The sequence below is a fragment of the Leucoraja erinacea genome, chromosome 1, assembly GCF_028641065.1.
Source record: "Leucoraja erinacea ecotype New England chromosome 1, Leri_hhj_1, whole genome shotgun sequence".
NCBI classification, from domain to species: Eukaryota; Metazoa; Chordata; class Chondrichthyes; order Rajiformes; family Rajidae; genus Leucoraja; species Leucoraja erinaceus.
This window is the reverse complement of record NC_073377.1, coordinates 638838-661057: the sequence shown is the minus strand read 5'-3', so window position 1 is coordinate 661057 and position 22220 is coordinate 638838. Positions and strand designations below refer to the sequence as shown.

Genomic DNA, 22220 nt, shown 5'->3' with positions numbered 1-22220 from the left:
CTACTCCTGCACCTATTTTCTATGTTTCTATGAATCAATGGACTTCCTTGAAGGATATCAAGATTCCTGTAATAGACTGGCATCGACCTACTCGTCGGAACTAATGCTTTGAAGATATTGGAACCATCGGAGCTGGGGATTGACCATTCGCCATGAGGATCTCACTGGGGTCGGTCATCTATGGTCTTGTAGAGGCGCAAACGTTGTGAATAAATGGATTGTTTATTCAGGCAATGTAAGTTTGAAATACATGGACGTTTAGCACTCTAACATAGTTGTAGTTGTTGTTGCTGAGAGGTGAGTCAGGACGAGGGGCCCGCGGGCGCAGTCGACGCTCCGGCTGTGGGCGATCCCGAGGTATGCCGAGCGGCGCCAGAAGACCAACGCAATAGCCGCACGACACACGAGGGATATACCAGCAGGGGATCGTGAGAAAGACGTCAGCAACACCAAGAAACTAATAACAATAAGCTAAGACATTACAGAGTAAAATGGAAAATATACAACAAGTCCAAAGTGGTAGGATGTCGAAAGTTCCGTGATTCAAATCAAGCAGGGTAGGACAGGAAACAAAAGTTCGAGATGTCCCGGTCTTTCTCCAGTGAAGCTGGGGGGCGGTGATGGTGATGCTGGGCTGCTACACTCGCAGCCCCTGTAGCAGCTGGTTGGGGAGTGTCGGCTGGTGGAAGCAACGGCAGACGCGGTCTCTCAGTCCCGGTGGGCAGCTCCGGGCGGGTCCTGCGGGACGGAAAGCGAGGGCCGAGGTTGCTGCGCCGGTGGCTGCCGCGGTGGGCCAGGGACGCGGGCGGGCGACCCTGGCAGCCTGCGGTCTGCTAGGCCAGGCATAGGCGGAAGGAGGCAGGGCCCAAGATGGCGGCAGGGCCCAAGGTGGTGTCTGGTTGCCGCAGAGTTGATGGCTACACACATAGCGCTAATTACCGTAGCTGGGTAGGGCTGTTGGCTGCAGACATCAGGTCACCGCCAATCTGAAATCCAAAATACGTTTTGTAACATCGGGTCACCAATGTAGGCGCAAACGTCGTGAATAAATTGATTGTTTATTCAGGCATTGTAAGTTAGAAATACATGGACATTTAGCACTCGATAACATAGTTGTAGTTGTTTTTGCTGAGAGGCTGTTGCCTCGTGGGCTCGGTTGTGCTCCTGCTGCGGTGGCAGGACAATCATGAAGTCAGAGGAAGCAGAAGAGCGAGAGAGGGAAGGTCAGGACTTATATACTAGGCCACACCCACATATATCACGTGACTCCTTCCCAGGGATGCCGACGATTCGTATAGCAGGAGAGGCTGAACCACTAGGTGCCGCTACAGTCTCTTGCGAAGAAAAAATGACAGCAGGGATGAAAATGGTTGCCCTGCTGCTGCTGTCAATCGAATATCCATTGTAAACTTAGAAGAGCTGCTGGTCAAGCAATACAATCAAGACTTCAGTGAAAAAAACCAGCAAGGAAACAGAGGAAATATCCAAAGAAGAGGTAAAGTTCTTGGTTATTATGAATTGCTCAGCAAAGATGATTGACGGACACTATTGTCTAGACTTACCTTTCAAACAAGGAAGTGTCAGTTTGCCGAATGATTATGCTGAAATGGTACTAGTGGACCAGCTGAATCGGAGTGTTGGAGAGCTCTGGTACATCCCTCACCATGGGGTGTATCACTCAAGGAAAGGAACCTTGAGAGTGGTCTTTGACTGTGGGGCAATCTTCAAAGAAGTATAACTTAACTGCCAATTGCTGCAGGGTCCAGACTTTACCAATTTATTCATTGGAGATCTTATCAGATTCAGACAAGAACTGGTTGCTTTGATTGCTGATATCATAGCAATGTTTCTTCAGGTCAAGGTATCAGAAAAGCATATTGACTATTTGCGATTCCTGTGGTGACCTGAGGGTGATGTGCAGCAAGATCTTGTTGAATACCGGATGAAGGTACATCTTTGTGGACAGTGTCATCACCAGATGCAATCTTTGCATGAAGGAAGACTGCTGAAGATAACAAAGCTCACTTTCCAGCAGGGATGAAAAACACAGTAAAGAACAACTTCTATGTAGATGATTATTTAAAATCCATACTTTCGGAACAGGAAGCAGTTTGGATGGCAAATGACCTGACTTATCTCTGCCAAATGGGAGGATCCATGCTGTCAAAGTGGATCAGTAACAGCCGTGCTGAATTGCCAACCATTCCTCGTGAAAACAGCCAAGGAGTCCAGGGAGTTGGACTTGGACAAAGACAATTTGCCTATGGAAAGAGCACTGGGATTGTACTGGTACATTGAAACAGATGTTCAAGTTCAGAATTGCAGCACAGGAACGACCATCAGAGCTGCCAAGTAGTATGGATTTTCCATATTTTGTACGAAAATGCGATAAGAATACTGATGTTCAGATTGGCTTTGTAAAATACGGATTTTTAAAAAATCATCCCAACTTCCTGTTTCATAATAATAATAATAATAATAATATCTTTTATTGTCATTGCACATCAGTGCAACGAGATTTGGTATGCAGCTTCCAACCGATGTCCAAAAAATAAATAAATAAATAAACTGCGGCGTGACCATCTGAGGGAGGCAGTCCAGGTGGGATGGGGGGCACTCAGCAGGGCCGGTTCAGAGCCGCTATAGCTCTGGGAATTGAGCTGTTTCTGAGTCTGGAGGTTCGGGCGTAGAAGGCCTTGTAACGTCTGCCGGAGGGAAGTAGTTCGAACAATCCATTACAAGAGTGTGAGGAGTCTTTATGGATGCTGACGGCCTTCCTGAGGCACCGTGTGTGGTAGATGCCCTCCAAGGCTGATAGCTGTGTCCCAATAATCCTCTGCGCTCTGTGGATGACGCGCTGAAGAGCTCTCCTCTCCGCCTCCGTGCAGCTGAGATACCACACAGAGATGCCATACGTTAATATGCTTTCTGTGGTGCAGTGGTAGAAGGTTGTCAGCAGCTGTTGGGGCAGACCAGTCTTTTTTAATGTCCTCAGGAAGAACAGTCGTTGCTGTGCCTTCTTGACCAGCCAGCGGTGTTGGTGGACCATGTGAGGTCCTCTGAAATGCGAGTGCCCGGACACTCTCTCCACACTTTCCCCATAGATGGAGATTGGAGCGTATTCTCCATTATGGGACCTCCTGAAGTCAATAATCAGCTCCTTGGTCTTGGAGGTGTTTGGTGAAAGTTGTTACGTGCGCACCATTCCACCAGGTTCTGTACCTCCGCTCTGTATTTTGTTTCATCACCGTTGGTGATCAGCCCAATCACTGTTGTGTCTGCAAACTTCACGATGGTGTTGGTGTCGAATGCAGGAACACAGTCGTGAGTGAAGAGGGAGTAGAGCATGGGGCTTAGTACACAGCCCTGTGGTGTGCCGGTGCGCAGGGTGATATGGAGATAGCGCAGGCAGTGAATCCCCAGTCTCACTGCCTGCGGTCGCTCCTTCAGAAAGTTCAGGATCCAATCGCATATCGGCGAGCTGAGGCCTAGCTGGTGGAGTTTGGTAGTGAGCTTGGTGGGGATGACCGTATTGAATGCAGAGCTATAGTCTATGAAGAGCATCCTCACGTACGTGCCCTGTCTGTCCAGGTGAGTCAGGACAGTGTGAAAAGCCAGAGAGATGGCATCCTCTGTCGATCTATTTGCCCTGTATGCAAATTGATGAGAGTCCAGTGAGGCAGGGATGCTGGATTTGATGTGGGAGAGGACCAGCCTTTCGAAGCACTTCATTGGTATTGGAGTTAGGGCAACCGGGTGGTAGTCATTCAGGTTGGTGACTTTAGCCTTCAGCCATGATCATATTGAATGGCGGTGCAGGCTCGAAGGGCCGAAAGGCCTACTCCTGCACCTATTTTCTATGTTACTATGGTTCTAGACTTTTTCAGCACCGGCACTATGGTAGCTGTTTTCAGGCACTTGGGGACCGTTGCCAGAGATAGAGACAGATTAAAGATTCTCGTGAATACCTCCACCAGCTGTACAGCACAGTCCTTTAGTACCCTTCCCTGGAATCCATCCGGGCCTGCAGCCTTGCATGGATTGATCCTACGCAGGGTGCACTGTACCTCCTGAGTGCTCAGTGTTAAGGCCTGTCCCTCCGCCATGGCCGGGGTTATTCCACTCCTGGTGGTGTTGCCAGTTTCGAAGCGGGCAAAGAAGGTGTTTTGTTCGTTGGCTATTGCGATATCACCGTGGGGGCAGGCGGGGCTGCTCTTGTAGTCAGTGATGTCCCTGACACCCTGCCACATGCTTTTGGTGTCCGCGGTATTGAAGTGGTCTTCCACCCTATGCTTGTGGATGTCTTTGGCCTTTTTTATACCTTTGTTCAGGTTCGACCTGGCAGCACTGTAGGCAGATTTAAAGGCATTGTTGCATGCCCTTAGCATCTGGCTGCTTAAAAAATGCAAGGATATAAAAAGTCTGATTATTTTTTTTTTGTAAGCTTTGATCTGCTTGTTCCACTACAGGTTTTAAGCTGAGCGCTGTCAGTTTAACGCGTGGGAGTTTAAAGGAACAGCGCTATGGGTTCTAATTATAACGCTACCAGCTGGAGCGCTATTGCCTTTACACATAGCGCTATGGGCTTTACACATAGTGCACACAGACTGTTCGGGGAGGGAGAAGGAGTGAGAGGGAGAATAAGAGAGGGAGGGAGAAAAAAAGGAAGGAGAGAGGGAGGGAGAGAGTGGGAGGAAGAGAGAGGGAGCGGGAGGGAAAGAGGAAGGAGGGAGAGAGAGCGAGGGAGGGAGAGGGAGGCTTCCAAAATGGCTTCTCCATCATTATCTGGTGCTAAAACCAGGAAGCAGCCATTCAAACTGAAGTATACAAAGAGATGGCAATTAATGCACTGTTAAGTAAGGTGCGTAGAAGACATGTCAATTGATAGTAAAGTTATGCATTCTTGTACTCTTACATGGGTATGACCGCACATAAAAAAACCAGCATTTTTTTCAGCAAAATGGCACCGCGTAAAAATACTGATTTCCTCAGCAAAATACTGATTTTCAGGTACTAGAATACTGGAATGCTCTGCCAAAACTTTGGACGACACACAACTGGAGCTTTGGACCATGCAGCACTGGACCATACACAAGACAGGGCATCTTGTCCGTGGTTGGCTCGATATACGACCCTTTAAGATTTATAGCACCATTTACTCTGCCGGTCAAGCTGATTATGCAAGAGCTCTGTAAGGAAAAACTCGGATGGGATGAGAACATATCGCAAACCTTCTCTCAGTGATGGGCAGGATGGTTAGTTAGTTATGCATCTCAACACAATGTTGGAATTTAAAGTGGACTGGTGCATGAAGCCTGCAAACTTTGGTCAAATTAGATATGCACACCTGCACCACTTTTCAGACGCAAGCGGAAGCAGCTACAGTACTGTTTCATATCTAAGACTGGAAGATGAGAACAAGGAGTTGCATGTTGCATTCATAATGGTAAAATCCAGAGTGTCACCATTGAAACAAATGTCGATTTCCAGAATGGAGCTTACAGCTGCGGTCCTAGCTGTCAGAGTTGACATAATGCTGAGAAAGGAATTACAGTTACCACTGGATCAATCCATCTTCTGGACTGATTGCTTAAGAACATTAACAACAAAACCAAATGCTTCCAAACATTTGTAGCAAATGGGATCTCTTTTGTAAGGGATGCTACTGATGTATTACAATGGAGATATGTAGGCACAAAGGAAAATCCTACAGATGAAGCCTCTAGAGGACTAATAGCCGACCGCTTCTTAAACAACAAGTTCTGGACGATGAAGGATTGCAAACTTTATTTTGTGAAGTTGAAGCAATTTTGAATGATCGACTCATTACCAAGAGTTCTGATGATCCAATGGACCTGGAAGCACTTACACCAAACCATCTTCTGTTGAAATCCAAGCAAATACTACCACCTGGACTCTTTTTGAAGGAATATTTGTACATTAAACGCAGATGGATATACGTACAATATATGGCAGACCTTTTTTGGAAATGGTGAACACAAGAATACTTGCCTCTAATCCAAGAACGACAAAGATGATCAAGGGTAAGGAGATGCTTCATACCAGGTGATATCCAGGTTGATTCCAATGCACCACAAGGCTCCTTGCTAATTGGAGATCATACCAGATGCACAAGGTTCAGACAAAGAGCAACATCTTGGTAAGACCGATAACTAAGATATGCCTGCTCCAAGATGCCAAATAAGAAGGAAAAGAAGAAGATTGAAGAATCACCAGAGAAGATTAAATGCAACACATACATACGTTGTTTTTGATAATATGTAATGCTTTTATAGCTCCTTTTAATGTTTATTGGTAATTTTTTTTGTTATATACGTAGAACAATTAGGGACCGGTGTATAGGAGCCATTTATGCTTTGGCTAGTTATTGTTGGCATATTATTTTGTCAAAATATTTCTAGCAGTATTATTTTGAATGCTTGGGGCAGGCATTTGATGCATAGATGGGCGTTACATCTATCATATTGGACAGGGAGTGACCATATCAGATCAGGCACGGGAGTTGGAGAGAACATAGTTCTTACCAGATAGTAAGAACAGAAAGCCATAATTTGTTTAAGAATAAAGAGGTTCTGGTATGTTCATCTTTTTGTCTGTACAATTACTTCAATAAAGAACCAATATAACGGCTGGAAATAACGACTGGAAGATCTGTTCTTTTCGTCTGCGTAAGATCACTCCCACTTACCCGTGTAGTAATGGCAACGGAAAGTTGGACATTTAAAAAGTAAGACATTTCACAAACACACAAAAAAGGAAGGAAGGGACAGACAGACTGTTGGCGAGGTAGCTCCTTCCTACACAAATCCTTACTTGCAGCAGATAACAGGTCTATAAACACAGTATTCAGTATTGAGTACACAGTGAACAAATGAAAAAAAGTTTAATGTATAAAAACCCCCAATATTATTTCAAAACATAGCAAAAGCCCAGAGTCCTTAGTGCAACTAAGGCAGTGTGAAGACTTGATGGATGACATACAGATACTTAAAACAAGTATAAGTGTTAGCAGGGAACAAAGGACATTTTTTTTTCCACCTAGAGGTTGGTTGCAATGAAGGGTATGTATGCTCACAACATTAAAAAATATCTAATTGAGGTATAAAAGACTGACCAAACCTAGCATAGATGGGCAAGGGACAGAGTAGCCATGTTGTACAAGATTCAAAAGGGGATCGTGGGCATAACTTTGGGAGAACTGGGGATTGGACATTGTGCCTTCCCCCACAGTGGTAACCATTGTGGGGGGATGATTTTTGTGTGTAAGTGATTATTTTAGTTTGTGTCCAAGATGGCTGTCGGAAGGGAGAGTGTACGCTGGTGCGGTTTAGCTGCCGCTGCTCTCTCTTCACATTGTGTTTTTGATTTTTTTTGTCTTTAGATCGAATTCTGTCTTTAATTTGTGTTTTGGTGATGTCTTTATTATTTATTTTACTCCGATTATATGTTTTTTACTCTGTTAAATTCTGTAAGGTGTCCTGGAGACTTTTGAAAGGCGCCCATAAATAAAATGTATTATTATTATTATTATTATTATTATAACTGCAGATAGATACAAAACATACTCAACAGAAAGGAGAACAAGAAAGAGTATTGATAAGCAAATAGAAACCCCATTCGCCAGGACAGATATTTATAAGAACTCATTCTTTGTAAGAACCTTAAGGGAATGGAATAAACTAGACAACAATATAATAAAATCACCTTCCCTAGATAGTTTTGAGGGGGCACTAACAACACGTTAGTATGCACAACACATCCAAGTTGGCAATATGCCGATTACTGCCCTGCCGACTACAAATTCAGAAGGTTCAGAAACATAGAAAATAGGTGCAGGAGTAGGCCATTCGGCCCTTCGAGCCTGCACCGCCATTCAATATGATCATGACTGATCATCCAACTCAGTATCCTGTTCCTGCCTTCTCTCCATACCCCATGATACCTTTAGCCACAAGGGCCACATCTAACTCCCTCTTAAATATAGCCAATGAACTGGCCTCGACTACCTTCTGTGGCAGAGAATTCCAGAGATTCACCACTCTCTGTGTGAAAAATGTTTTTCTCATCTCGGTCCTAAAAGATTTCCCCCTTATCCGTAAACTGTGACCCCTTGTTCTGGACTCCCCCAACATCGGGAACAATCTTCCTGCATCTAGCCTGTCCAACCCCTTAAGAATTTTGTAAGTTTCTATAAGATCCCATATGAAAGTCCTGACATCCCAGGAATCAGTTTGGTGAACCGTCTCTGTACTCCCTCTATGGCAAGAATGTATTTCCTCAGATTCTTGATGGTCAGTATGGATAAGCTAGTCCAAAAGGCCTATTTTTGTGCTATATGACTCCATGAACTTCATTGTGTACAATGCTGGTTATCATATAGGAAGAATACAATTGCATTGGGGAGGGTGCAGAGGAAGTTCACAGTGGAGTTACTGGGATGAAGACCGACTGGACAGACTGATTTGTTTTCCTTAGAGCAGAGGAGTTCAATACAAGGTTTTGTTTGATGATAAGCTGGGCAGGCTGCCTGTCAGGTACACGGACTTGTGACGCCTCACAAACGGACTAGGTGCAGCATGTCTTCAGAATGTTGGTAACGGAAATAAGCCTGTTGCCTGTGCCTCGCACGCTATGACTGACACAGAACAACGATATGCCCAAATTGAGAAAGAGCTGTTGGCGGTTGTTTTCGCCTGCAAGAAATTCAACGATTTTAACTTTGCACACACGGTCACGATTGAAACTGACCACCAACCTCTGATCAGCATTTTTAACAAACCGATCCACGCCTCTCCAGCGTGCCTACAGCAGATGTTGTTGCAACTTCAAAAATATGACATTATTCTGATCCACAAACGCGGTAAGGATGTGCACCTGGCCAACACTCTCTCGCATGCACCCCGGAAGACCTGCGAGGATCCGCCCTCGCCAGACGATTACTTTATTGGAATTTTATGTCTTTTATCCCTTCATCCTATATGGAGGATTTAGTTGCCCACACTGCTGCTGACAGTACTCTACAGTTGCTTACCTCCGTCATTAAGCGTGGCTGGCCAGGCAAGCACTACAACGTTCCGCTGCCAGTCCGGCCTTTCTTTGCCATCCGTGATGAGCTAGTGTTGCAGGATGGCATTGTTTTAAAAGGACACAAGGCTGTGGTCGCTGCTTCACTACACAACAAGTATTTTAACGCTGTCTATGCAGGGCACCCAGGCGCTGAAGCTACTGTCCTAAGGGCATGTTTTACTAGCCTGGCATGGCCGACTACATCACCGAGAATATGGCATCCTGTGCAATGTACAACAGCTTGGCACCTCACCAGCAAAAGCAACCACTTCTTTCACATCCGGTACCTGCACTAAATGTACCTGCACCGTGATCTACAGTGGCAGCTTACATATTTGAGTGGCATGGCAAGCAGTACCAGGTACTCGTCGATTCATATTCAGGATGGGTTGACATCGATTTCTCAGCAGCCCCACTTATAGCGGGGTGATTTTGAAGTTATCGCCATTTTTCAGTCCATGGATCTCCAGGCAGATTGTTAACTGACAATGGCAGTCAATTAACCATCCAGCACTTCAGAGAGTTTGCTTTACGCTGGAATTTCCGCCATATTACTAGCAGCCCTGAATATCCTCAGTCGAATTGACTGGCTGAGCGGGCTGTCAAGAGTGCCAAACAACTCATGGAACGTTCGTACAGAGCTAATTCCAACGTATTCCTGGACCTGCTCAACTTACGCAACATCTCCCGTGACCCCATTTTCGGTTTACCCGCTCAACGCTTATTGTCGAGGCAGACCCGTGCCACGGTGCCTGTGGCGGATCAGGCATTGATCCCACAGGTGATCCCAACTGAGAAGGTTCAATCCAGGTTGCAACATAAGCGTGACATTCAAAAACAATGGTTTGATAAAACAAGTAGGCCACTGCCACCATTGAACAAGGTGGTCCGTATACAGACTGACAAAGGCCATCACCGTGTTGGTGAGATTTCTGGAATTGCTTCTGAGCCACGCTCGTATATGGTCAGTGCCGATGGCGCACCTACAGGCGTAACAGATAACATATCTTGCCTGTGAACGAGCCAGTTCCTCCTCCGTATTATCCTGACCGTACAAGTATACTTCCGTCTGTGTCTCGCAGCACTCTTCCACCTATAGCAGCACAACAACCCTCGTGTTTGCAAGACAGTTGTGAAGTACCCGGATTTCTCCCATGGATAACAACTAAAATTTTGCTCATTGCTCATGGTCTATGTCCAACTAGTTATCCTAGCAAAGACAAACCAGAATGAGCAGCTTCAGTACATATTTATTTTGATTTGTTTATTTTTAATATATAACTAGTATAACTGGGTGGGGGGCCTGCGACGTCACACACACACTAACCACCCCCCGTACACACGAGGGTGAGAGGGGGAGGGTGGGGGGACAGGGGGAGGGTAGGGGGAAGAGGAGGGGGAGGGGGAGAGAGAGTAGAGGGGAGAGAGAGGGGGGTGTGGGGGAGACGGGGAAGGGGGGGGTGGTGGAGAGGAGACGGGGAAGCGGGGTGGTGGTGGGGGGGAGAGGGGGAAGGGAGGGGGAGAGAGACAAGGGGTAGAGGAAGATGGGAGGAGTGGGGGAGAGGAGGGGAAAGAAAGGGGAGAGAGGAGGGAGGGGGAGAGAGGAGAGGAGGGTGGAAGAAGGGGGGGTGGCGGGGAGGATGTGGAGGAGAGGAGGGTGGAAGAAGGGGGGGTGGCGAGGAGGAGGGGGGGAACGGGAGGGAGAGAGGGGGGTAGAGGGGAGAGAAAGTTGAGGGGAGGGGGGAGTGGAGAGGGAGCAAGGAGGGGAGGGGGAGGGTGGGGGGGAAAGGGAGGATGTGGAGGGGAGGGGGGAGGGCGGGGGGGAGAGGGGGGGGAGGGGGGGGAGAGAGAGCGGAGGAGGGGGGGAGGGAGGGAGAGAGAGAGAATAGAGAGGAGGGGGGGGTAGGGGAGGGGGGGGGAAGAGGAGGGGGGAGAGAATGAAGGAAGGGGGGGAGAGTGTGTGGGGGGGTAGAGGAGGGTAGTGGTAGACGAGGGTGGGGGAAGAGGGGGGGAAAGGGAGGGGTGGAGGAAGGGACATCTTGGAAACAGTGCCAGGCAGGCAGCGCATAGAAAACGACTGCGAGTTTTTGATCATCCCCAATTAATAACCAGTGCCTGCGTTCTTCCCATATCCGTTGATTGCACTAACCGCTAGATCTATAGAAACGTTATAAATGCGATAGATCTCAGATTGGTGAACAATTTTAGTAAGAAATTAATGAATCAGATTTTCAGATGAAGCGATTTTTTAGATCATGAAGTAAATCTCGACCGGAAGATGTAAAGATTTCACTGTTATCGCGTCGGGTTTTCGAGGAGATGTGAATGACATATGAAAAAACACACACACACACAAATAAACAAATACCACATCCAAGATCAGAGTTTTATTTATAACTGGACCAAGGAAGACCCGTGGGTTTGCGGGGGGGGGGGGGGGGGATGGACTTTTGGCGTCACACACACACACCAACAACCACCATCCACGCGCACACACACCCACCCCCCCCCCCCCCCCCCCCACCCCCACAAACCCCCCCCCCCCCCCCCCCCCCCCCCCCCCTTTGATATATTAATATTATTAATTAGGTCCTTTTACCCCATCGCCCGCCCTATCCACTCACGCATAACCCCAACTGCGCAGGCGCGGCTGGATCCTGACTAACGTTTCTATAGCTCTAGCGGCTAGTGGAGAGAGAGGGAGGGAGGGTAGTAGAGGGGGAGGGCTGGTTCTCTCATGCAATCACCACTCACCCATAGGTCCCAATCTTCACCACTCCCTAGAGAGGGGGGGGGGGTGGGCAGGGTGGGGGATGGGCCCTCTCCTCCCCCCCCCCCCCTTTCCCCCCCCTCTCCTCCCCCCCTCTCCCACTCCTCTCCTCTCCCCTCCCTCCTCCCTCTCCCCCCCCTACTTCCCCCCTCCTCTCCCCCTCTCCCCCCCTCCCCCTCTCCCCCTCCCTCTCTCTCCTCCTCTCTCCATCCCCCCTTCACCCCATTTTCGCCTTTTCGCTTGTCTGCGCCCGTGCTGCGATAACAACCACTGCCGCCATTTTGTAGAACTTCAAGGAGCCCAGCGGAGCTCGCTGCACGACTTGAGCACGTGTTCAACGGCTACAATCCAGAACCCTGGGGGAGGGAGGGAGGGAGGGATGGCAGCTGGGCCACGTAACCCGCAGCTCGTGGAAAACTGGGGCTGCGCATTGAAAATTCTGTCCAGCTTGCCGCGAGGAGCAGAGGCATTGTGACATCCAGCTCGCTTCAACACGTTAGATTTCAAAAAGATCTCAGATAAGTGAACAATTTTAGTAAAAAAAACTCAGGAAATCAAATTTTCAGATGCGATTTTTGAGATCATGAGGTAAATCTCTACTGGAATATGTAGAAATGTCATTGTTAGCGCGTCGGGTTTTCGAGGAGATGCAAATTACATACTAAAGCAATGCAAGAATTTCATTGACCTATCAGGGACACATGACAAAAAACTCTCTTGAACGCTCTTGAACTTGAACGCTTGAACATATGAAAACACACATACACACAGAAATAAATACATCCACATCCAAGATCAGAGTTTTATTTTATAATCCAAAGATAGATGTTTGCTCCTTGCAAACTTCTGTGTGGTTTTTAAATGTTTGAAGATTAGAAATTAGTAGTGGCGCAGTGGCACAGCGGTAGTGTTGCTGCCTTACAGCGCCAGAGACCCGGGTTCGATCCTGACTAGGAGTGCTGTCCGAACAGAGTTTGTACGTTCACCCCCACACTCCAAAGACATACATGTTTGTAGGTAAATTGGCTTCAGTAGAAATTGTAAATTGTCCTTAGCGTGTGGTGTACGGAGATCGCTGGTCGTCACACACTCTGGGCCAAGGAGCTTTTTTCAGCACTGTATCTCTTAACTAAACTAAAAATCTAAACAAATTGTTAGAGTGTATTTCATACTTGGCAATTGTTTACTCTGTGGTCCGTCCTTATAGGAACAATCCATGATTAATTTCACTCCTCATTCTGTTGTATTCCTCTGGGAGGTATCCTTTTGGTAAAGCATTCTGTGCCGAAAGGAACATACCTGCCAAGTTATTGGCCAGAGTCTCTAAAATTAGTTGCTGCCTGACACTCTGGGTGTCTCATGATTTTCTTTGTTTTTAAACTGCCTTATCAACGTCTTCATTCTGGCAACTATTTGAGCATACTCCAGGCTGTTTCTTTGGAGTTGTAATGCTCTCAAAATGTTCTAATTTTTTCCTTCCAAAAGTTTCACTTTTTTACTATATTGCCTCATTAATAACTTTCTCTGCCTCAGGGCGGTGGAGGCAGGTTCTCTGGATGCTTTCAAGAGAGCTAGATAGGGCTCTTAAAAATTGCGGAGTCAGGGGATATGGGGAGAAGTCAGGAACGGGGTACTGATTGGGGATGATCAGCCATGATCACATTGAATGGCGGTGTTGGCTCGAAGGGCCGAATGGCCTAGTCCTGCACCTGTTGTCTATTGTCTATTGCCTTAAATTTTGCCTGACCATTTTTAACAAATCAGTCCTTCTGAACTCTTATATTCTCCTCACAGGAGGAAGTACATTTCCAACTTTTGTCTGCTGCTAATTTTGAAATTCATTCCTACATTCCCTAAAGTATTCCAAATGCATTTATTAAAGTTTAACTGCTTTGAAGCATATTGACAAATTTTTATTGAAGTAACTTGTTATTTTCTTTTGCAGGTATCGATAGCCGATATAACGAGGGCTGTAGAGAATTGGCAAATTATCTGCTCTTTGATCTGTATAATCAGACAAACATTGATTCTGATGTTACTGATTTGCCTGAAGAGGTGTTCGATGGTAAATGTATAATCCTTATCTTAACTTGCACATTTTTTTCCAATATGATGCTTTTTTAAGCAAGAGAGTGGGTTGGTATCATTGAAGGAGAATATTCTTTTCTGATTTCACTACCATCCCATCTTCAGACATAAGTTAGCATTGCTGCTAGAGCCATTAGAGATATAATGATACAAAATACCTTGGCCATCAGAATTTAAAAACAAAATCTGAATACAATGGTGCTTCAAAACAATTATACGTTTTCTCTCAAAATATGTGTTCTCACAATGCCCAATTTCAATTAATGCTATGGTCAAATTTAAGTCCTTTCTCGTTACGGTAACTGCATGGTCCCATCTGGCATTTCCCCCATACTGAATCTTTATTTCTGGCAGATGAAATTAGCTGCTGCGATGGTGTTTGCATGTAATGAACTTTGTTATGCCATGTATTTTATATCGCAATTCTTGACTATATTTCTTGATATTTTTAACTATAAAATGTATAAAGTTTTCTATATTGGTATACAAAGAAGATCCCTCAATTCTGTATCTTTGATAATGGTAGAATTACATAATTAATAACTTTTGTCAATTAGCAAATCTTGGATTCTTTTGTGGAGTCACATGAAATACAAATTGTTGAAAATACGATAATTAATTTCCATTTCTGTTTCAGATGTAATCATACTGATAAAGTCTGAAAGTGTTCATCTTTATTGCAACCCGATAAATTATAATTATCTTCTGCCTTATGTGGCATACTGGAAAAATCTGCACTTGCACTGTTTGACAGTAAAAGAAGTAAGGAATAACAATGATACAGCTTGACTAACCTGATTTAATTTTTAGGGATGAGATGTTGCATTGGATGAAATCTTGTTGCATGTAAGCATGGTGTACTTCGTTTGCTGAGGATTTGTAAGTATAAATGAACATAATGCAATCTTCAGCAAATGTCCCCACTTCTAATCTTACAATGGAAGGAAGTTCATTGAAGAAGCAGTAAAAGATGGTTGGGCCTTCATTCCTGCTCTGAATAATTTCTACAGTAATGTCCTGAGATGATTAACCTTTAACAACTACACCCATATTTCCTTGTGCAGTAGAAACAGAACTGCAGATGTTGGCTTACCAAGGAAAGACTCAAAATGCTGGTGACGTCACTTATCCATGTTGTTCTGGGGTGCCGCCTGGCCCGCTGTGTTACTCCAGCATTTTGAGTCTTTCCCGATGCAGCATAAGACTCCAGCCATTGCATTATTTTCCCTGTGATGGTTATTGTTCTCAATTTCACCAGGACACATTGATGCTGCACGTACTCAAATGCTGCCTTGATGTCTATCGCTGTCACTCTTATATTGCCTCCAGAATCCAGCACTTCATTCCATTTTAGATCCAGGTTGGGATAAAGAGCAGTGAGACAGCAGCTTTATTAACTGCTCCACACTCTCATTTATTGCATGTTGAACATAGATGATTTACAAAATGATCACCTAATCACCTGAGTTTGGCTTCTCCGAGTATGTGCCCTTCAGAATTCATTTAACCAGGGTTGATCCCCTATTTTAAGAGTGGGGAATTAGCTGAGTCACGAGGCTATAGATTAGGTTGGTGTAGGTTTCCGCTGCTAATAAGGCCTTGTGGATCCCCAGTTTTTGGGCTGCCAGATCTATTCTGAAGCTATCCCATTGAACCTTTTTGAAGAAATGCACCATGATGGTATGAAAAAAGGATTGTGCAATGGTCAATTCCAACAATTCTTGTGAACATATGCATCTGGACAGGTATACTGCCAAAATTGAGGTCAAGTAGGTTTGTATGTCATATTGCTTCACCCACCATGTTACAAACCCAGTCTGGCAGCTCTGACTTTCATGATTTGGCCAGTTTAGTCACTGGTGGTCCTACCATGTCCCTTTGGTGTTGGATGTTGAAGTCTCCCATCTAACATGCTCTGCCCTTGCTACTTTCAGTGTTTCCTATGTATTGTTTAGCACTGGGGAACACTGATGCATCTGCTGGGCGATGACAATAGGTGGTAATCAAAGCAGATGTCCTTGCATATGTTTAATGCGATACCATGGGACTTCTTGGGGTCTAGCGGCACCGTTGAGGACCAAGGCCTACTATGTTCTGCTGCATAGCATGTGATGACATTTTCATGTTTCTGTCCGACGGGATGGAGAAAACAAACCCAGGATTGTGATGGAGTAGTCGAATACATTGTCTGTAAAGTATCACTTTTTCGCGTTTGGTAGAGAATGGGCTAATTAGTGACAGTCAGCATGGCTTTGTCCACTGCAGGTCATGTCTTATAAACTTGTTTGAGTTTTTTGAGGGGCGGCATAGTGGCACAGCAGTAGAGTTGCACCGCCAGAGACCCGGGTTCGATCCTAACCCATGGGTGTTGTCTGTACGTAGTGTGTTTTTTCCCCTCCGTGACCCCGTGGGTTTTCTCTGGGCTCTCCAGTTTCCTCCTATGTTCCAACGACATACAGGTTTGTAGGTTAATTGGCTTGTAAATAATTGTAAATTGTCCCTAGAGTGCGTAGGATAGTGTTAGTGTGCGGGGATCGCTTGTCGGCATGGACTTGGGGGTCTGAAGGGCCTGTTTCCGCGCTGTATCTCTAAAACTAAAATTTGACAATGTTAATTCATGAGGGTGGGGCAGTGAATATTGTCTATATAGATTTTAGTACGTCATTTGATAAAGCCCTTTATGGCAGGCTGATCCAGAAGATTAGGATGCATGAGATGCACAGTGATTTGATAATTGGGTTCAGAATGGCTTACTCGGAGAATACAGAGGGTGCTGATAGTAAGGTCATAAGTTCTAGGAGCAGAATTAGGCCATGCGGCCCATTAAGTCTTCTCCGCCATTCAATCATGGCTGATCATTCAGTCGTCTCCCCATTAAGCCTTCTCCCCATAACCCCTGACACCTTTTCTAATCAGTTTAGTTCAGGTAGATAGAATCTTAAATTGTGAGTGCTTTTGAGGTATAAATTTTAAAATGGATATATTTCATGAGTATCACAGAATATTTTATGTATGGTTAAAGGAGGAAATTCTAATCTGCGAAGTTCACAAAGTTGAATGTCTTCTGACATTTTCTTTCTGTTATACAACTGCATCATACAAGTCAAATCGTGTATGTTCCATGATTTAGAATTGCCATAGAAATTAGATGCAGGAGTAGGCCATTCGGCATGAGCCTGCATGTTCAAATGATCATTTCACCAACTCAGTATCCCGTACCTTTCTCAATAATGCTATTAATGGGCCACATTAACTCCCTGTATAGCCATGAACTGGCCTCAACTCATTTAGTACTTAATGATGTTATTTAACATGTCACTTTTGGGCGGCATTACATGAGGCAATATTCCTTTTATGTGAATATCTTGGCCACTCATTGTATTTCATTCATGTCACTTTTGGGCAATCAAATTCATTCATGTGATACTTGGCATAAACTTATTCATTCATTCATTCATCCATTCATTCAATGCAGTTAATTTACTGTGAGAAATATAGCACAATATTTTGGTTGGGAAAATGTCCATTGAAGACATTTTGTTGTCACATAATAGTATTCCCATGCCCACGGTAACTCCCTCTAGTTTTCAGATAAACAAATTATATTATGTCATTGCACAATGAAAATGTTACACTATAACTTACAAAGTTTAAATTTATTTTCTTAGTATGAAGATGAAGAGCTGGCAGAAGAGTTTAAAATTACCAGCTTTGTCAACATGGTGCAAGACTGTTGCCGAATTCAAGTTCCATACAGTTTCCAGGGTAAAGACAAAATTGTTTCCCAACATTATAAATTTTTATGTGAAAAGGATAAACAAATTCCAACAGGATTTTCTTCTAATTTATCGTGACTTTTTAAGGTGTATTCATTTTTCTTGTATAATGTGATATGTTTTCCACAGGCTGTGCTAAATAAAAACATTCTTCTGGATTTTAATGAACCTCTATTTAACCTCTCTGATTCTGATGAAATGTGTTTTTGTATCTTCTTCAAAATCATAGATGCACTCTGATAACTTTGTCTGCTATTATCTATGTGTAACGTTTAAATGGAAAGAGAATTTATAGTGTTTTGAAAGAAAATATTTTTGTGCAGCATGTGTTTGGAAATTGGAATGTACTGACTGCAGATATGATGGAGTCATGTGGCCTCAAAGAGGGAATTGGATAAACGTACAGTGGATAAAAATTTGCAAATGACACAGAGGGAACCGGCAGGTGTAACCTTGAATTGCTTTAAAACAGAGATAGTGTGACACAATGTGCTAAACTGCCTCTTAACCATTCAATGATTTGATACCACCATTTAAAGATGAACTACATCAAAACACTCCCCCCCCCCCCCAGCAGGTCCTCCCCAACTTACAAACACACCACTTATCTACAGCCTGTAGATACAAAAAAGGTTTAGGAGACCGCTGGTATGGATTTGCTGGCTACTAGAGGGCCGCAGGTATCTCCCGTTGTGTGGAAACTCAGTTTTTCACTTGAGAACTGTTTGAGTTATAAACAGTTCACAGGAATGGAACCCTGCCATAACCTGGGAAGGAATTGTATATAGAAATTATGGTTGTTTTCTTGGTCACTCAAATGGGTATGTCTTATTCGAGGATGATTATATCAATGTTCAACAGAGGGAAATGTAAACCTGGAATGGTTTCTCATCCACTCAAAATGTGTTCAATAATACGGAATTGCATGTAGTTGTAAATTTACCAAAGCATAAATTTATTTATCATCCTTTGGGTTGGTAAATTTATTTTTTTCTTTAACTTCCATGATGCTATTGATAAATTAACTACATCTCATTTTTAAGAGCTTATTATTTGTTTATGTATTTTTATTCTTTGATCACCTCATCGTGCTTATCAATGTGTGACCATTGCTGTTTATAGGCCATGTTCGGACGTTTGACATGTTCATTGTTGAAAAGTGGCCCATTGTACAAGCATTTGCCCTGGAAGGAATTGGAGGAGGGGAGTTTTTTACAATGAAACATGAGGTATTTAATTTAAATTTATGTGAGTCACAAACAGAATTTTGGCAATATCATGACCATAAGGTTCACAATAACAGATCATATGAGAATTTCCCCAAAAGGCTTTATGTCAAAACAATTGAATATCAGATGTAAATAATATGGACTAAAAAAAGTTAATTATTCAAAAAATCCAAGAGATTGTTTATTTATTCCATTACTGGGAACTTGGAGTAGAGATTGTTGGAGCCTATCACATTAATAGATTGTTTCTAAACATTAGAAATATCAGGAAATTCAATACTTTGATAAATTTGGAAATTCGGTAACTTGGAAAGGTCAATCACGAATTTGTTCTCCCCACTGCACACTTTGCCTATTCACTCCATCTGATTTTTTTTGTTCTCTTTGTTTTTGTCTGAACCTCCAGTTTCTTTCCTGTATCATAAAGCATTTTATGCAATCCCTGCAACGATACAAGGAAGCATTCATTTAGGTGCCCCAAATTGACAGTTACGTTTCAACTGGCTTGAAATTCATTGTCAGAGCGTTGCAGTTGAAAAAAGTGGTTAGATACTGTGATTGGTGGGATGTGACAAATAGTTGGGAATAATTCTAATTTTAATGTACATCAGGGAATAGATGCCATAATACTCATTTGGTTATAATATTTCAGTAGTTGCTGAATATCAATGATATTGCAGTATATATTAATCTCAGAACAATTTTTAAAAAAAATCTTGTTTTCTAGTAACAATTAATCCACGGAGAAGAATAAATAGTCTTTATGTTTGCTTTCTTGCATTAATTTTTATGCAGATGTATAAATATTGAACTGCAGATAATAAAACAATGTTTAATAGTAATGATCATACATATTGTACTGAAAATAGACACAAAAAGCTGGAGTAACTCAGTGGAACATGCAGCATCTCTGGAGAGAAGGAATGGGTGACGTTTCGGGTCGAGACTGAAGACGGGTCTCTACCCGAAACATCACCCATTCCTTCTGTCCAGAGATGCTGCCTGTCCCACCCACTGTTACTCCAGCTTTTGTGTCTATCTTCGGTTTAAACCAGCATCTGCAGTTTCTTCTTATACATACTGTACTCATGTGTAGTATGATTTGGCTGGATAGCAAGCAAACAAAGCTTTTCACTGGATCTCAGTACATATGATAATAATAAACCACACCATATCAAACATATACCCTCATCTAATATTAACTATCCTAGTCCATTCTGATCAACTACATTATTGCAACTACATTTCTTTATACGTATTAAAGAAAAGCATTCACTATTTCACTCTGAAGAATAACTCACAATTTAGTATCATGTTGCCATTTTCCTTTTTTCCGTTGCAGATGTTTGATGCTAGCGAGGAACTTTGGCAAGTGTATAGCAGCTTGGATCCAGTTTCCCTGGAAGTCTTGATCACTGAGGTAAGGTTGTATTTTATAACTATGTGGAAAAGGATGCATTGCAATAATACTAACTTTGTTTAGTTCCGTTTGCTCTGAATTTGATTTTGTCTTCATTTGGTTTTAGGATTTGGTGGCATTTGAGAAACAATGGGACAGCTTCTTTTCCAATTTTGACATTGAGAATTCGTCCTCTCTACTGGAACTTTCAGAAGCACAATCTGGAGAGGTGGGAAATAAATCTTAATTTTAAAGTCGTAGTCGTTGTATTTCTCTTTAGTTAGATATATTTTAGTCACTAGTGAGCAAAAAATTACATTAGCAAGAATCATGTCTGCAAGAAAAAAATCCTAAATTAATTTGTAACTTCAACTTGGTCATCTAGATTTCATTTCCTGTGGGCTGTCTGGTTATGAATTCTTGCATTGCCTGAAAGTAAGAATGCTTAATCTGGTTTGGAGCTGCAAGAACCTTGGCTTCATTAACATCTTTGTAAAATTAAATATCCAGATTTGGTATCCTACATGTCACGTTACAGGTTTGTTAACATGGTTTTACTTCTCTGTTTTCATTAAACTCTCTCTTCCCATAACTCCCCTACCTTGCCCCTTTCACAGCCCCTTGCCTCCAGATATACCACATATAGCTGGAAGAGCAGACAAATGGGCTGCAAGCTTCTTCATGGCTTTCAACACCAATGCTCTTTCATGGATCAACTATCAGGAGGCATGATGGTAAGGGGTATGGAATTCTCTTTTAAACCCTGCATTGGAATGCTGCAATGCTTTTTGCAGATAGCCCCCCCCCCCCCCCCACCCACCGTCCCCCTCCATGGCTTAGTATGAAACCAGCGGGAATTTATGACAACTGTTTTAGCTGAGCGTCACACAAGCATTATCATGGTTGGATGAAATCTGGGATTGACATATTTTTCTTGCCATTTTAAATAAATAAATTATGTAAACTGTTGATTGTTTTTTTCAAAAATATATATTCATTTTATTTGAAAATCATTTAAAAATTAATTGTTTGGTTGATGTGTGTCCTTTACGGTTATAGCAATATTTCTCTTCCTTTTTGTAACGTACTTTTGCACAATCCACCTGGTAAGAAATCAATTTTGAGTTTGCTGCTCAAAGTACTTACTGTTCATGCATGCTTATTTTCAGTATGTTACGTATTTTCAGTGGGGGCGGGGGTGGTGGGGGTGGCGCAACTGACATCTTGCTCTGCCTTTGGCTTCAAATTGGAAGAATTCAGTTTTGCTATTCTGAAGTATAGAATAGACGTTTGCATGGTCCTCTACCTTTATTCCAACCTTATAAGGGGTAGCACAATGGTAAGGTTGCTGCCTTACAGCTCCAGAGACCCAGGTCTGATCCTAAATGTGGGTGCTATCTGTATGGAGTTTGTACATTCTCCCTGTGATTGCGTGGGTTTTTTCCGGGTGCTCCTGTTTCCTTCCACATTCCAAAGATGTGCAAGTTTGTAGGTTACTTAGCTTCGGTAAATTGTCCCTAATGTAGGATAGAACAAGTGTATTGGTGATCGCTGGTCGGAGTGGACTCAATGGACCAAAGGGCCTGTTTTCACTCCGTATCTCTAAACTAAATTAAACTAAAGTGATATGAAAGGTAAGTGGAGTTCATATCAATTGCTTTTATTGTTTTAATCCAATTACAAATTTTTAAGTACATTTTCTTTTTTTTATTCTTATTTAAATCTATTTCAGTTTTTTAAATGCCTCTGATGATATTCAGGATAAAAAATATATATTTGCCTATGTTTCCTGCAGAGAACCCTTACTTGGCTTCTGAGTGGGATTTCAATATATGTTGCTATGGGCATGTCACCACTCATGGACTGTTACG

General features: G+C 43.3%; 1 protein-coding gene across 5 annotated transcripts in view; it reads left to right on the top strand.

The window, feature by feature from the left end:
- The window catches only part of dnaaf9 (dynein axonemal assembly factor 9), a 109363-nt gene that overhangs the window by 20864 nt on the left and 66279 nt on the right, over nt 1-22220 (top strand). For 3 of the 5 annotated variants that reach the window (XM_055642818.1, XM_055642970.1, XM_055643049.1), the window contains exons 3-9: nt 13803-13922; nt 14583-14707; nt 17614-17710; nt 18844-18950; nt 20293-20370; nt 20477-20578; nt 20967-21083. In XM_055642818.1, coding sequence (XP_055498793.1) covers nt 13803-13922; nt 14583-14707; nt 17614-17710; nt 18844-18950; nt 20293-20370; nt 20477-20578; nt 20967-21083 — 746 coding nt within the window. The remainder of the gene's footprint in view (nt 1-13802; nt 13923-14582; nt 14708-17613; nt 17711-18843; nt 18951-20292; nt 20371-20476; nt 20579-20966; nt 21084-22220) is intronic. The other 2 variants (XM_055642897.1, XM_055643124.1) reach the window with 1 other exon arrangement.